The sequence below is a fragment of the Aquarana catesbeiana genome, linkage group LG07, assembly GCF_042186555.1.
Source record: "Aquarana catesbeiana isolate 2022-GZ linkage group LG07, ASM4218655v1, whole genome shotgun sequence".
NCBI classification, from domain to species: Eukaryota; Metazoa; Chordata; class Amphibia; order Anura; family Ranidae; genus Aquarana; species Aquarana catesbeiana.
In genome coordinates, this window is record NC_133330.1 from 177,378 (window position 1) to 194,038 (window position 16,661).

At 50.8% G+C, this 16,661-nt stretch overlaps 1 protein-coding gene across 2 annotated transcripts; it reads left to right on the forward strand.

Annotated features, from left to right (window-relative positions):
* Positions 1–936: 936 nt before the first annotated feature.
* LOC141102605 (protein SSUH2 homolog) lies at positions 937–16,362 on the forward strand. Of its 2 annotated transcripts, XM_073591507.1 has the most exons (6): positions 937–1,027; positions 1,843–1,925; positions 2,122–2,211; positions 9,840–9,945; positions 13,502–13,606; positions 16,048–16,362. In XM_073591507.1, the coding sequence occupies exons 1-6, from the start codon at positions 998–1,000 to the stop codon at positions 16,186–16,188; spliced, it is 555 nt and encodes a 184-aa protein (XP_073447608.1). In that variant the 5' UTR covers positions 937–997; the 3' UTR covers positions 16,189–16,362. The 2 variants fall into 2 exon arrangements, with proteins under 2 accessions (XP_073447608.1, XP_073447609.1); XM_073591508.1 differs by lacking the exon at positions 2,122–2,211.
* The last annotated feature ends 299 nt before the right edge of the window (positions 16,363–16,661 follow it).

Sequence of the window (16,661 nt, forward strand, 5' to 3'; positions counted from 1 at the left end):
TACTAATGATGTGTGAGAGCCCCGCCCGACCATGTACTAATGATGTGTAGAGCCCCGCCCACCATGTACTAATGATGTGTAGAGCCCCGCCCACCATGTACTAATGATGTGTAGAGCCCCGCCCACCATGTGCTAATGATGTGTAGAGCCCCGCCCACCATGTGCTAATGATGTGTAGAGCCCCGCCCACCATGTGCTAATGATGTGTAGAGCCCCGCCCACCATGTGGCTAATGATGTGTAGAGCCCCGCCCACCATGTGCTAATGATGTGTAGAGCCCCGCCCACCATGTGCTAATGATGTGTAGAGCCCCGCCCACCATGTACTAATGATGTGTAGAGCCCCGCCCACCATGTACTAATGATGTGTAGAGCCCCGCCCACCATGTACTAATGATGTGTAGAGCCCCGCCCACCATGTACTAATGATGTGTAGAGCCCCGGCGCCACCATGTACTAATGATGTGTAGAGCCCCGCCCACCATGTACTAATGATGTGTAGAGCCCCGCCCACCATGTACTAATGATGTGTAGAGCCCCGCCCACCATGTGCTAATGATGTGTAGAGCCCCGCCCACCATGTGCTAATGATGTGTAGAGCCCCGCCCACCATGTGCTAATGATGTGTAGAGCCCCGCCCACCATGTGCTAATGATGTGTAGAGCCCCGCCCACCATGTGGCTAATGATGTGTAGAGCCCCGCCCACCATGTGCTAATGATGTGTAGAGCCCCGCCCACCATGCTGCTAATGATGTGTAGAGCCCCGCCCACCATGTGCTAATGATGTGTAGAGCCCCGCCCACCATGTACTAATGATGTGTAGAGCCCCGCCACCATGTACTAATGATGTGTAGAGCCCCGCCCACCATGCACTAATGCATCTAGTGATTGGTCAAAGTTAGAACATATTCCATCAACCCCCCCCCTCCCCCAACTTTCTCATCTATACTAATATATATCTCAGGCGTGTTCAACGTGCAACGGACTCGGGAGAAAGATGTGTCTGAAGTGTCACGGGACCGGGAGAGTGAGTCCCCCCCATCCCCCCCTTCACTACCCTCCCCACACCCCCCCCTTCACTACCCTCCCCCACCCCCCCCTTCACTATCCTCCCCCCCCCATCCCCCCCCTTCAGTCTTCTACCCTCCCCCCACCCCCCCTTCAGTCTTCTATCCTCCCCCACCCCCCCCTTCAGTCTTCTACCCTCCCCCATCCCCCCCTTCACTATCCTCCCCCCATCCCCCCCCTTCAGTCTTCTACCCACCCCCCCTTCAGTCTTCTATCCTCCCCCATCCCCCCCTTCAGTCTCTACCCTCCCCCATCCCCCCTTCACTACCCTCCCCCACCCCCCCTTCAGTCTTCTACCCTCCCCCACCCCCCCTTCAGTCTTCTACCCTCCCCCATCCCCCCCTTCAGTCTTCTATCCTCCCCCATCCCCCCCCTTCAGTCTTCTACCCTCCCTCACCCCCCCTTCACTACCCTCCCCCATCCCCCTTCAGTCTTCTACCCTCCCCCATCCCCCCTTCAGTCTTCTATCCTCCCCTCCCCCAATCCTAATCCATCCCCCACCCCCCCCCTTCAGTCTTCTATCCTCCCCCATCCCCCCCTTCAGTCTTCTATCCTCCCCTCCCCCAATCCTAATCCATCCCCACCCCCCCCTTCAGTCTTCTACCCTCCCCCATCCCCCCCTTCATTCTTCTACCCTCCCCCCATCCCCTCCCCCCAATCCTAATCCATCCCCCCCTCTTTAGTCTTCTATCCTCCCCCATCCCCCCCCCCGAGTTTCTCCTAAAATGATGATTATTGGCGTTTTTTTCATTTATTCCGCTCTCCCTCCCGCAGGCGCAGTGCATGTGGTGCAATGGGAGGGGGCGCCGCATGCAGATGGAGCTGTGTCAGCATTGCTATGGGAACGGCACAGAAAGGTGCTCCAGGAAATGAGCTAAGTATCATTATCGGGGAGTCTCACTTTTACTGCTGCACCACATAGTTCATTGTTCTTTTCAGAAAGCGGAAGGAGTGAGACTCTCCTTGTATTGAAACCCGTTCCTGTACCGAAACCCTCCTCCCCCCTCCAAGTATATTTATCATTGGTGGACTTTGTATTCCCCTCCCCCACAGCTGCCAAATGTGCCAGAACTCCAACCAGCAGTGTGACGGCTGCGCCGGAAAGGGGCGGGTCCTGACCTACATGCGCCTCACAGTCACATGGTACGTTTCCTCGGGGGCGGGGACTGATTTGCCACAATGTTGGAATATTATTGGCTCATCACTTTCATCGATTTCCTATACTGTCTCTGTATTGGTGTGTATATGTGTGTGAAGTGCGCCCCCCCCTAAGGAGCCACAGGGACCCCCCACCCGGCCCACCGGAGTCAGAGAACCGTCCAGAACTTCGTGTTTTGTGGTTTATTGAGGGATTAAAATTTGGATGGGAAATTATGGGATGTCCACTTCAGAAAATTCTTCAGGGACAACTCTTCCTATATACTGTCTCTATATACCTTCTCTATATCTCCTATATACCTTCTCTATATACCTTCTCTATATACCTTCTCTATATACCTTCTCCATATACCTTCTCTATATACCACCTCTATATGCCGTCTCTATATACCACCTCTATATACCTTCTCTATATACCACCTCTATATGCCGTCTCTATATACCTTCTCCATATCTCTATATACCTTCTCTATATACCTTCTCTATATACCTTCTCTATATGCCGTCTCTATATACCACCTCTATATGCCGTCTCTATATACCTTCTCCATATACCTTCTCCATATACCTTCTCTATATACCTTCTCTATATACCACCTCTATATGCCGTCTCTATATACCTTCTCCATATACCTTCTCCATATACCTTCTCTATATACCTTCTCTATATACCTTCTCTATATCTCTATATACCTTCTCTATATACCTTCTCCATATACCTTCTCTATATACCGTCTCTATATACCGTCTCTATATACCGTCTCTATATACCTTCTCTATATACCACCTCTATATACCTTCTCTATATACCTTCTCCATATCTCTATATACCACCTCTATATGCCGTCTCTATATACCTTCTCTATATCTCTATATACCTTCTCCATATACCTTCTCTATATACCACCTCTATATGCCGTCTCTATATACCTTCTCCATATACCTTCTCCATATACCTTCTCTATATACCACCTCTATATACCTTCTCTATATACCTTCTCCATATCTCTATATACCTTCTCTATATACCACCTCTATATGCCGTCTCTATATACCTTCTCTATATACCTTCTCTATATCTCTATATACCTTCTCCATATACCTTCTCCATATACCTTCTCTATATACCTTCTCCATATACCTTCTCCATATACCTTCTCTATATACCTTCTCCATATACCTTCTCTATATACCTTCTCTATATACCGTCTCTATATACCGTCTCTATATACCTTCTCTATATACCACCTCTATATACCTTCTCCATATCTCTATATACCACCTCTATATGCCGTCTCTATATACCTTCTCTATATCTCTATATACCTTCTCCATATACCTTCTCCATATACCTTCTCCATATACCTTCTCTATATACCACCTCTATATACCGTCTCTATATACCACCTCTATATACCTTCTCTATATATACCTTCTCCATATCTCTATATACCTCCTCTATATGCCGTCTCTATATACCTTCTCTATATACCTTCTCTATATACCTTCTCTATATACCACCTCTATATGCCGTCTCTATATACCTTCTCCATATCTCTATATACCTTCTCTATATACCTTCTCTATATGCCGTCTCTATATACCACCTCTATATGCCGTCTCTATATACCTTCTCCATATACCTTCTCCATATACCTTCTCTATATACCACCTCTATATGCCGTCTCTATATACCTTCTCCATATACCTTCTCTATATACCTTCTCTATATACCTTCTCTATATCTCTATATACCTTCTCTATATACCTTCTCTATATACCTTCTCTATATACCGTCTCTATATACCTTCTCTATATACCACCTCTATATACCTTCTCTATATACCTTCTCCATATCTCTATATACCACCTCTATATGCCGTCTCTATATACCTTCTCTATATCTCTATATACCTTCTCCATATACCTTCTCCATATACCTTCTCTATATACCACCTCTATATGCCGTCTCCATATACCTTCTCCATATACCTTCTCCATATACCTTCTCCATATACCTTCTCTATATACCTTCTCTATATACCACCTCTATATACCTTCTCTATATACCTTCTCCATATCTCTATATACCTTCTCTATATACCACCTCTATATGCCGTCTCTATATACCTTCTCTATATACCTTCTCTATATCTCTATATACCTTCTCTATATACCTTCTCCATATACCTTCTCCATATACCTTCTCCATATACCTTCTCCATATACCTTCTCCATATACCTTCTCCATATACCTTCTCCATATACCTTCTCTATATACCGTCTCTATATACCGTCTCTATATACCTTCTCTATATACCACCTCTATATACCTTCTCCATATCTCTATATACCACCTCTATATGCCGTCTCTATATACCTTCTCTATATCTCTATATACCTTCTCCATATACCTTCTCCATATACCTTCTCCATATACCTTCTCCATATACCTTCTCTATATACCACCTCTATATACCGTCTCTATATACCACCTCTATATACCTTCTCTATATACCTTCTCCATATCTCTATATACCTCCTCTATATGCCTTCTCTATATACCTTCTCTATATACCTTCTCTATATACCTTCTCTATATACCACCTCTATATGCCGTCTCTATATACCTTCTCCATATACCTTCTCTATATACCACCTCTATATACCGTCTCTATATACCACCTCTATATACCTTCTCTACATACCTTCTCCATATCTCTATATACCTTCTCTATATACCACCTCTATATACCTTCTCCATATCTCTATATACCGTCTCTGTATACCGTCTCTATGCACACCCCCCCTTCTTCCTCTAGCGCTTTCTTGCAGAAAAACTGAAGCTGGCACGTTGTTTGTGGATCTGATAAAGATCAAAGCAATAGCCCTTTACAGGCAGGAACCCCGGGCCCCTTGGTTGTGTAGTAAAGTCCAGTGTCCAGCTTACATTCCTCCTGTGGCTACTGATCCCAGCACCCCCTTTCTTCAGGCCCTGCCAACCCACCTGGCTGCAGCTGCCCCTTTCTCCAGCCCACCTGGCTACTTCTCCACAGACCTCCCAGACTGACCCTCACCAGCCCACCCGGCTGACTTCTCAGGAGACCTCCTGGAGGTGTTGACCAGCTCCTGCTGTCTTCTCACTTGCTCCCGTGTCTCCGGAAAGGATTTCCCCTGTGTTGTAGAGGGTCCCTCTAGCACCCAAAATTTCCCCCACAGACTAGGGGGCACCCTCAGGGGCCACCAACAGCCTCCTCAGCACTCCATCTTCCACCCAACTGCCCCTGCTGGCAAGACTCATGCCTATTTATGAAGGGGCCTGCCCCCTGCCAGACCATTTGCTGGGGATTGGCGGGGGGCCTCAAATACTCCAAGCAGCTCCTCCTAGCTTCCACCCACTACATCTGGAAGCTTCTCCAAGGTTCCAGAAGGCAGGGGGAGGCACCAAAAAAGCTGCTTGCTGAGTCATCCAGCTTCCCTCAGTCACTCAGCCCTGACCCAGATTTAACCCAGGCCTGGCAATGAGCCAGGCCAAATCTTCCTACAACTATCTACATCTAGCACACTAGAGGGTGCTAAACTCACCCCCCCCAAAAAACAGCCTGTCCCTACTCAAAAATCACATTCGTATAACAATTAGCTGTAGCACCCCCTAGTGGGCTAGGGAGATAGAGAATATTTTTATTTATTTTTTTCTTGTACAGGTAAATTGATGTGGATTGGCTGGTAGCCAAGCGTGGGAGTGTTCTGTGATCTGGGCTGGTAATGGCTCAGTGTAGTGCTGGGTGACTCCCAGGTGGTAGTACCAGGACCTCCTACTTCTTTCTAGAATGTTCCAGTGTAGAAAGAGAGGCTGGAGGGGAGGTGGGGCCACCTCAGGTGTTGTAAGGAGCCCTGACCAATCCCCAACTTGGATTGGCAGGGGGCAGTCCTCCTTAAATACCCCGAGTCAGCCCAGCAGGGGAGGGAGTTGATCGGGTGGAAGATTGCTAGGCCTGGGGGGGGGTGTGACCTTGGGCCTAGGCTCGGGTGCGGATGGAGCCCTCCAAGGAAGCGTGAAGGTGTCCTGGACAGGAAGAGTAAGAGAGGACAGCAGGAGAACACCGGGCAAGTCTCCAGGAGTTCTACAGAGCTGCAGCCAAGAGGACCGTCAGGAGGACTGGGAGGAACGCCTGAGGTGGAGCGCTGTGGGTGCAGAGCCAGTCTGGAAGATGGTGGTGGAAAGGAGGGTCTGAAGATGTGGTGCCGGGAGCAATAGCCACAGGGACAGCAAGCACTGGGACTTTTCTATTTACTACCCCATAGGGGCCCGCGGTCCCTGCCTGTAAAGGGCCTTTACATTGGGCCTGGCTGAGCCAGTGTCAGGCATACAGTGCTAGCTAGTCCGGAGAAGGAAAGGGAGGAAGCGATGTGCAGAAGGAGTGAGGAGTGATACTCTACAAGGAAGCGATGTGCAGGAGGAGTGAGGAATGATACTCTATAAGGAAGCGATGTGCAGGAGGAGTGATACTCTACAAGGAAGTGATGTGCAGGAGGAGTGAGGAGTGATACTCTGCAAGGAAACGATGTGCAGGAGGAGTGAGGAGTGATACTCTACAAGGAAGCGATGTGCAGGAGGAGTGAGGAGTGATACTCTGCAAGGAAGCGATGTGCAGGAGGAGTGATACTCTACAAGAAAGTGATGTGCAGGAGGAGTGAGGAGTGATACTCTACAAGGAAGCGATGTGCAGGAGGAGTGAGGAGTGATACTCTATAAGGAAGCGATGTGCAGGAGGAGTGAGGAGTGATACTCTACAAGGAAGCGATGTGCAGGAGGAGTGAGGAGTGATACTCTACAAGGAAGCGATGTGCAGGAGGAGTGAGGAGTGATACTCTACAAGGAAGCGATGTGCAGGAGGAGTGAGGAGTGATACTCTGCAAGGAAACGATGTGCAGGAGGAGTGAGGAGTGATACTCTACAAGGAAGCGATGTGCAGGAGGAGTGAGGAGTGATACTCTGCAAGGAAGCGATGTGCAGGAGGAGTGATACTCTACAAGAAAGTGATGTGCAGGAGGAGTGAGGAGTGATACTCTACAAGGAAGCGATGTGCAGGAGGAGTGAGGAGTGATACTCTATAAGGAAGCGATGTGCAGGAGGAGTGAGGAGTGATACTCTACAAGGAAGCGATGTGCAGGAGGAGTGAGGAGTGATACTCTACAAGGAAGCGATGTGCAGGAGGAGTGAGGAGTGATACTCTACAAGGAAGCGATGTGCAGGAGGAGTGAGGAGTGATACTCTACAAGGAAGCGATGTGCAGGAGGAGTGAGGAGTGATACTCTACAAGGAAGCGATGTGCAGGAGGAGTGAGGAGTGATACTCTACAAGAAAGTGATGTGCAGGAGGAGTGAGGAGTGATACTCTACAAGGAAGCAATGTGCAGGAGGAGTGAGGAGTGATACTCTACAAGGAAGCGATGTGCAGGAGGAGTGATACTCTACAAGAAAGTGATGTGCAGGAGGAGTGAGGAGTGATACTCTACAAGGAAGCAATGTGCAGGAGGAGGGAGGAGTGATACTCTACAAGGAAGCAATGTGCAGGAGGAGTGAGGAGTGATACTCTACAAGGAAGCAATGTGCAGGAGGAGTGATGTATATAAAGTTCCTATCCAAGTTTATTATCTCCCTCAATGCTGTATTGTTTGTGAGGAGTGACAAGTGATGACAGACAGACTACAATACACCTCCTAGGTAAAGGTCCCAGCAGCGAACTCTAACACTATATAAAGCATACACAATATTTAGCGGGAGCACCTCCCCCCCCCGCCCATTAGGAGCCAGGTGACAGCCGTCCACGACGGAACCTGCTGAACAGGACCGCCCATTCCTATCACCAACTCCCTATCTATCTGTACAGTCTGTCAGCGGGGGCGGGGCAGGGAGGAGTTATAAGTCTCTAGTGGGAGGAGACACTTTTGGTAAAGCTGTAAGGAGGACACTGCCCCTCCCCCCCAAGACCTTCAGTGGGAACAGAACTTCCATCTGGACAGGTCCGGGTGTCGGTCCGGTCCATGAAAAGGCAGTGACCTCCCCGGCTGTCCATGGAAATGTTCTCCTCGGGTCATCCTGAGGATCTAGCCGTCTCTTTGGTTGTGGCTCTTGGTGGGCCGTCTCTTTGGTTGTGGCCCTTGGTGGGCCGTCTCTTTGGTTGTGGCTCTTGGTGGGCCGTTGTGACCGACCTAGCAAGCAGATAGACTTTTGGAGGGGACTGTATGCTAGCCTCTTGTCGATCGATCGTGGGCCCTGGCATTTGGGGGAACGGTGCTCTTTGTGAGCTGTATGTCTGGGGACCCTGGCTTTGCCATATTAGAATGGTGACTGATTCATACCGTTGGGACTCCTACTGTTAAATGCTAATGTCATCAATTCCAGCTACCTGTCTGTTGTCTGCTAAAATGTGTATTGTAAATAAGTCTACTATGGGATCTAAGAGTCATTAGATCCCCATTGTTATTTGTGTTAATTAACTTTGCTATGGTGTGAAGAAGAGTCTATGTTGATTGGACTTTCTGAACTACAAGACGGCCAGTCTGGCCTAAAGGTCATGTCTGAGTCATCTAGTCTGTCTAAAGGGATTAGTTAATTAGCTCATGTTAATTAGGTTAATTAGGTTACAGCTGTATTGTTAGAGTAATATGAGAAGGAGGTCTGCACCTCCACTTTGAGTGTATAAAAGCCTGTATTTTGCAATAAAGAGATTCCTGTTTGGACTTACATACAGCCTGCCTGGTGTTTGTTCTGAGCTACACAACTGGGTTAGAACGGCACATAGCTGTAGTTCTAATCCCGGAGCATCGGATGACCGAACCATCAGATGGTGTGATCTGCAATCTGATGCTATAGCTGCAGAGGAGTGTCGGGAGAGTGGAACCGAGCGAGCAAGGGGCTCATTACAGCCGTCTCTTTGGTTGTGGCTCTTGGTGGGTCGTCTCTTTGGTTGTGGCTCTTGGTGGGTTGTCTCTTTGCTTGTGGCTCTTGGTGGGTTGTCTCTTTGCTTGTGGCTCTTGGTGGGTTGTCTCTTTGCTTGTGGCTCTTGGTGGGTCGTCTCTTTGGTTGTGGCTCTTGGTGGGTCGTCTCTTTGGTTGTGGCTCTTGGTGGGTCGTCTCTTTGGTTGTGGCTCTTGGTGGGTCGTCTCTTTGGTTGTAGCTCTTGGTGGGCCGTCCACCACCCTGTCTCTGTAGAGGTCTCTCCAGACACCATTCCTGTAGAATGTCCTGGAACGAGGTCCAAGCCTGGTCACAATGCCGTCCCAAGTTTGGCGAGTTTGGGGACATACATGTTCTTCCATCCTCCGAGTCCTCCATGATGACCTAGAGATAGTCCAGAAATTCTCCTGGCCTTCACTTCCTAGGAAGGACCCCGGCTTTGGGTGACCTCACTACCCACCCCCCGTACTCAGCGGCTCTATTCTGGGGGGTGGAGGGTCTGCCTTACACTGACTGGGATCTACACGGCTCCTCTGGTACATCCAACACCTCAGACAAGACTTCCACCTCCTCCTCCTTCTACAAAGTTACAATGTACAGTCTGATCACTGGGGGAGGGGAGACTGAAGAAATGATGTTTTTCTATTTCAGGAAGAATAACGTCTTCGAGTTCATTACGGATCAGAATTCGGAATTTTCTTCAGATCTCTTTCGGAATGTGAAGGGTGAGAAGCTGGTGATGGATGAGCAATCCAAGGTGAGGAGGCCGCTGTGTATATAATGGAGAGGCTGTATTAGAGGCCGCTGTATATATAATGGAGAGGCCGTATTGGAGGCCGCCGTGTATATAATGGAGAGGCCGTATTGGAGGCCGCTGTGTATATAATGGAGAGGCCGTATTAGAGGCCGCTGTGTATATAATGGAGAGGCCATATTAGAGGCCGCTGTGTATATAATGGAGAGGCCATATTAGAGGCCGCTGTGTATATAATACGGAGGCCGTATTAGAGGCCGCTGTGTATATATAATGGAGAGGCTGTATTAGAGGCTGCTGTGTATATATTGGGGAGGCTGTATTAGAGGCTGCTGTGTATATAATGGAGAGGCCGTATTAGAGGCCGATGTGTATATATTGGGGAGGCCGTATTAGAGGCCGCTGTGTATATAACGGGGAGGTCGTATTAGAGGCCGCTGTGTATATATAATGAAGAGGCCGTATTAGAGGCCGCTGTGTATATAATGGGGAGGTCATATTAGAGGCCGCTGTGTATATAATGGAGAGGCCATATTAGAGGCCGCTGTGTATATAATGGAGAGGCCATATTAGAGGCCGCTGTGTATATAATGGAGAGGCTGTATTAGAGGCCGCTGTGTATATATAATGGAGAGGCCGTTTTAGAGGCCGCTGTGTATATATTGAGGAGGCCGTATTAGAGGCCGCTGTGTATATAATGGAGAGGCCGTATTGGAGGCCGCTGTGTATATAATACGGAGGTCCTATTAGAGGCCGCTGTGTATATATTGGGGAGGCCGTATTAGAGGCCGCTGTGTATATAATGGAGAGGCCGTATTAGAGGCCGCTGTGTATATATTGGGGAGGCCGTATTAGAGGCCGCTGTGTATATATTGGGGAGGCCGTATTAGAGGCCGCTGTGTATATAATGGAGAGGCCGTATTGGAGGCCGCTGTGTGTATGTAATGGAGAGGCCGCTGTGTATATATTGGGGAGGCTGTATTTGAGGCTGCTGTGTGTATATAATGGAGAGGTCGTATTAGAGGCCGCTGTGTATACATAATGGAGAGGCTGCTGTGTATATAATGGAGAGGTCGTATTAGAGGCCGCTGTGTATATAATGGAGAGGTTGTAATAGAGGCCGCTGTGTATATATTGGGGAGGCCGTATTAGAGGCCTCTGTGTATATATAATGGAGAGGCCGTATTAGAGGCCTCTGTGTATATATAATGAAGAGGCTGTATTAGAGGCCGCTGTGTATATAATGGAGAGGCCGCTGTGTGTATATATAACGGAGAGGCCGTATTAGAGGCCGCTGTGTATATATTGGGGAGGCCGTATTAGAGGCCGCTGTGTATATATAATGAAGAGGCCGTATTAGAGGTCGCTGTGTATATATTGGGAGGCCGTATTAGAGGCCGCTGTGTATATATTGGGGAGGCCGTATTAGAGGCCACTGTGTATATAATGGAGAGGCCGTATTAGAGGCTGCTGTGTATATAATGGAGAGGCCGCTGTGTTTATATAACGGAGAGGCCGTATTAGAGGCCGCTGTGTATATATTGGGGAGGCCGTATTAGAGGCCGCTGTGTATATAATGGAGAGGTCGTATTAGAGGCCGCTGTGTATATATAATGAAGAGGCCGTATTAGAGGCCGCTGTGTATATATTGGGAGGCTGTATTAGAGGCCGCTGTGTATATATTGGGGAGGCCGTATTAGAGGCCACTGTGTATATAATGGAGAGGCCGTATTAGAGGCCGCTGTGTATATAATGGAGAGGCCATATTAGAGGCCACTGTGTATATAATGGAGAGGCTGTATTAGAGGCCGCTGTGTATATATAATGAAGAGGCCGTATTAGAGGCCGCTGTGTATATATAATGAAGAGGCCGTATTAGAGGCCGCTGTGTATATATTGGGGAGGCCGTATTAGAGGCCACTGTGTATATAATGGAGAGGCCGTATTAGAGGCCGCTGTGTATATATTGGGGAGGCCGTATTAGAGGCCACTGTGTATATAATGGAGAGGCCGTATTAGAGGCCGCTGTGTATATAATGGAGAGGCTGTATTAGAGGCCGCTGTGTATATATAATGAAGAGGCCGTATTAGAGGCCACTGTGTATATAATGGAGAGGCTGTATTAGAGGCCACTGTGTATATAATGGAGAGGCCGTATTGGAGGCCACTGTGTATATAATGGAGAGGCCGTATTAGAGGCCGCTGTGTATATATTGGGGAGGCCGTATTAGAGGCCGCTGTGTATATAATGGAGAGGTCGTATTAGAGGCCGCTGTGTATATATAATGAAGAGGCCGTATTAGAGGCCGCTGTGTATATATTGGGAGGCCGTATTAGAGGCCGCTGTGTATATATTGGGGAGGCCGTATTAGAGGCCACTGTGTATATAATGGAGAGGCCGTATTAGAGGCCACTGTGTATATAATGGAGAGGCCGTATTAGAGGCCACTGTGTATATAATGGAGAGGCTGTATTAGAGGCCGCTGTGTATATATTGGGAGGCCGTATTAGAGGCCACTGTGTATATAATGGAGAGGCTGTATTAGAGGCCGCTGTGTATATAATGGAGAGGCTTTATTAGAGGCCGCTGTGTATATATTGGGGAGGCCGTATTAGAGGCCGCTGTGTATATATTGGGGAGGCCGTATTAGAGGCCACTGTGTATATAATGGAGAGGCTGTATTAGAGGCCGCTGTGTATATAATGGAGAGGCCGTATTAGAGGCCGCTGTGTATATATTGGGGAGGCCGTATTAGAGGCCACTGTGTATATAATGGAGAGGCTGTATTAGAGGCCGCTGTGTATATAATGGAGAGGCTGTATTGGAGGCCACTGTGTATATAATGGAGAGGCTGTATTAGAGGCCGCTGTGTATATATAATGAAGAGGCCGTATTAGAGGCCGCTGTGTGTATATATAATGAAGAGGCCGTATTAGAGGCCACTGTGTATATAATGGAGAGGCCGTATTAGAGGCCACTGTGTATATAATGGAGAGGCTGTATTAGAGGCCACTGTGTATATAATGGAGAGGCCGTATTAGAGGCCACTGTGTATATAATGGAGAGGCTGTATTAGAGGCCGCTGTGTATATATAATGAAGAGGCCGTATTAGAGGCCACTGTGTATATAATGGAGAGGCTGTATTAGAGGCCACTGTGTATATAATGGAGAGGCCGTATTAGAGGCCACTGTGTATATAATGGAGAGGCTGTATTAGAGGCCACTGTGTATATATAATGAAGAGGCCGTATTAGAGGCCACTGTGTATATAATGAAGAGGCCGTATTAGAGGCCGCTGTGTATATATTGAGGAGGCCGTATTAGAGGCCGCTGTGTATATATTGGGGAGGCCGTATTAGAGGCCACTGTGTATATAATGGAGAGGCTGTATTAGAGGCCGCTGTGTATATATAATGGAGAGGCCGTATTAGAGGCCGCTGTGTATATAATGGAGAGGCCGTATTAGAGGCCGCTGTGTATATAATGGAGAGGCCGTATTAGAGGCCGCTGTGTATAATCCGGAGGTCGTCTTATTCTTGTTCTGTTTCCTCTTCCAGGTTTCGGGAATTACAGATTTTCCTGACCCAACTATTATTGAAGTTTCCCAGAATGCTTTGGAGCAGCACTGGACTCGGTTCTCATCGTGCCGCGTCCTCAGACAGGTGCGTATTTCAGGCTACTCTGAACTCTAACCCACCCTACAGAGCTAATATAGGAAATGGGGGTCAGAGAGTGTGGACCTGGGGGGGTGGCTGTGGATATAGAGGGGGGGGCTGTGGACATGGGGGGGGTGGCTGTGGACATTGGGGGGAGGGTGGCTGTGGACATGGGGGGTGGATATGGGGGGGTGGCTGTGGACATTGTGGGGGAGGGGTGGACATGGGGGGGAGGGGTGGACATGGGGGGGTGGCTGTGGACATGGGGGGGGAGGGTGGCTGTGGACATGGGGGGGAGGGTGGCTGTGGACATGGGGGGGGTGGCTGTGGACATGGGGGGTGGATATGGGGGGGTGGCTGTGGACATTGTGGGGGAGGGGTGGACATGGGGGGGTGGCTGTGGACATGGGGGGGGAGGGTGGCTGTGGACATGGGGGGGGTGGCTGTGGACATGGGGGGAGGGTGGCTGTGGACATGGGGGGAGGGTGGCTGTGGACATGGGGGGGTGGATATGGGGGGGGAGGGTGGCTGTGGACATGGGGGGGGTGGCTGTGGACATGGGGGGAGGGTGGCTGTGGACATGGGGGGGTGGATATGGGGGGGTGGCTGTGGACATGGGGGGAGGGTGGCTGTGGATATGGGGGGGAGGGTGACTGTGGACATGGGGGGGTGGCTGTGGATATGGGGGGAGGGTGGCTGTGGATATGGGGGGGAGGGTGGCTGTGGACATGGGGGGCAGGGTGGCTGTGGACATGGGGGGTGGATATGGGGGGGTGGCTGTGGACATGGGGGGGAGGGTGGCTGTGGACATGGGGGGTGGATATGGGGGGGAGGGGTGGACATGGGGGGGTGGCTGTGGACATTGGGGGGAGGGTGGCTGTGGACATGGGGGGTGGATATGGGGGGGTGGCTGTGGATATAGAGGGGGGGCTGTGGACATGGGGGGGGGTGGACATGGGGGGAGGGTGGCTGTGGACATGGGGGGTGGATATGGGGGGGAGGGGTGGACATGGGGGGAGGGTGGCTGTGGACATGGGGGGTGGATATGGGGGGGAGGGGTGGACATGGGGGGGTGGCTGTGGACATTGGGGGGAGGGTGGCTGTGGACATGGGGGGTGGATATGGGGGGGTGGCTGTGGACATGGGGGGTGGATATGGGGGGGTGGCTGTGGACATTGGGGGGGAGGGGTGGACATGGGGGGGATGGGTGGACATGGGGGGGTGGCTGTGGACATGGGGGGGGGTGGCTGTGGACATGGGGGGGGAGGGTGGCTGTGGACATGGGGGGGGAGGGTGGCTGTGGACATGGGGGGGGGTGGCTGTGGACATGGGGGGAGGGTGGCTGTGGACATGAGGGGGGGGTGGCTGTGGACATGGGGGGAGGGTGGCTGTGGATATGGGGGGGGAGGGTGGCTGTGGACATGGGGGGGGAGGGTGGCTGTGGACATGGGGGGTGGATATGGGGGGGTGGCTGTGGACATGGGGGGGGTGGCTGTGGACATGGGGGGGGAGGGTGGCTGTGGACATGGGGGGGTGGCTGTGGACATGGGGGGGGAGGGTGGCTGTGGACATGGGGGGGAGGGTGGCTGTGGACATGGGGGGGGAGGGTGGCTGTGGACATGGGGGGGGGGTGGCTGTGGACATGGGGGGGGTGGCTGTGGACATGGGGGGAGGGTGGCTGTGGATATGGGGGGGGAGGGTGGCTGTGGACATGGGGGGGAGGGTGGCTGTGGACATGGGGGGGTGGATATGGGGGGGTGGCTGTGGACATGGGGGGGAGGGTGGCTGTGGACATGGGGGGGTGGCTGTGGATATGGGGGGGAGGGTGGCTGTGGACATGGGGGGTGGATATGGGGGGGTGGCTGTGGACATGGGGGGGAGGGTGGCTGTGGACATGGGGGGGTGGATATGGGGGGGTGGCTGTGGACATGGGGGGGAGGGTGGCTGTGGACATGGGGGGTGGATATGGGGGGGTGACTGTGGATATGGGGGGGAGGGTGACTGTGGACATGGGGGGGAGGGTGGCTGTGGACATGGGGGGTGGATATGGGGGGGAGGGGTGGACATGGGGGGGTGGCTGTGGACATTGGGGGGAGGGTGGCTGTGGACATGGGGGGGAGGGGTGGACATGGGGGGGAGGGGTGGACATGATACATTGGTGGTGGGGAGAAGTTGTAGAGGACAATACTGGGAGATTTTACATGAAGATGGTGGAGATTCCCCTCATCAATGTTCTCTCTCCTGGGGGGCCGCACATCATATATCGGGGGGCTGCAGGTTTGGCACCACAAGGTCCTAGAGGATGGGGGAGACATTGTTCCCTAGGGTCCCCCTCCCCCACCCCATTATAGAAGGTTTATTGTTCTTTCCTCTGGATGGGGTTCAGTATATTCGATGTATTTTCTTTGTATATAAATCAGTGAAACGTTCGTTCTCTTCTCCTCCAGAGGCAGAGTGTGGAGCGCCTCCCGCTGACCAGAGTGCAATACTGCTGGAAGGAGAAGCAACTCAGCTACTTTGTGTACGGAACAGAGAGCAAAGTCTTCGTCCAGAACTACCCCAAAAAGTGCTGCTGTGTTGTCATGTGACCACACCGGGCATTGTGACCACACCGGGCATTGTGACCACACCGGGCATTGTGACCACACCGGGCATTGTGACCACACCGGACATTGTGACCACACCGGGCATTGAATCGCTCTGCACCGTCTTCTAATGTTCTCCTCACGCTCACAGCTGACCAGAAGAATGGCGATTCCTGACAGCGGCACGTCTGGATCTTCTCGGATGGGATTTCTGCACTTGGTCACATTCCTGTCCCCGGAGTTCCCGTTTCTCTTCACTCGTCTTCCATATAAATGTATAAATTGCGTTTTGGTTATTAAAGAGCAAAATAAATATTTCTATTCTTCTTTATTGTGGGCGGAGTCACACTTGCGATTTCCCGCCATAAACTGTCAGAAACCCAGAGGGGACTCCGGCTTCTGTTACTCCGCCCCATTGACAGCAATGGGAGACTTCCGACTCTCCCAGCGAATCGCATGGAATGTGAGCGATCGGC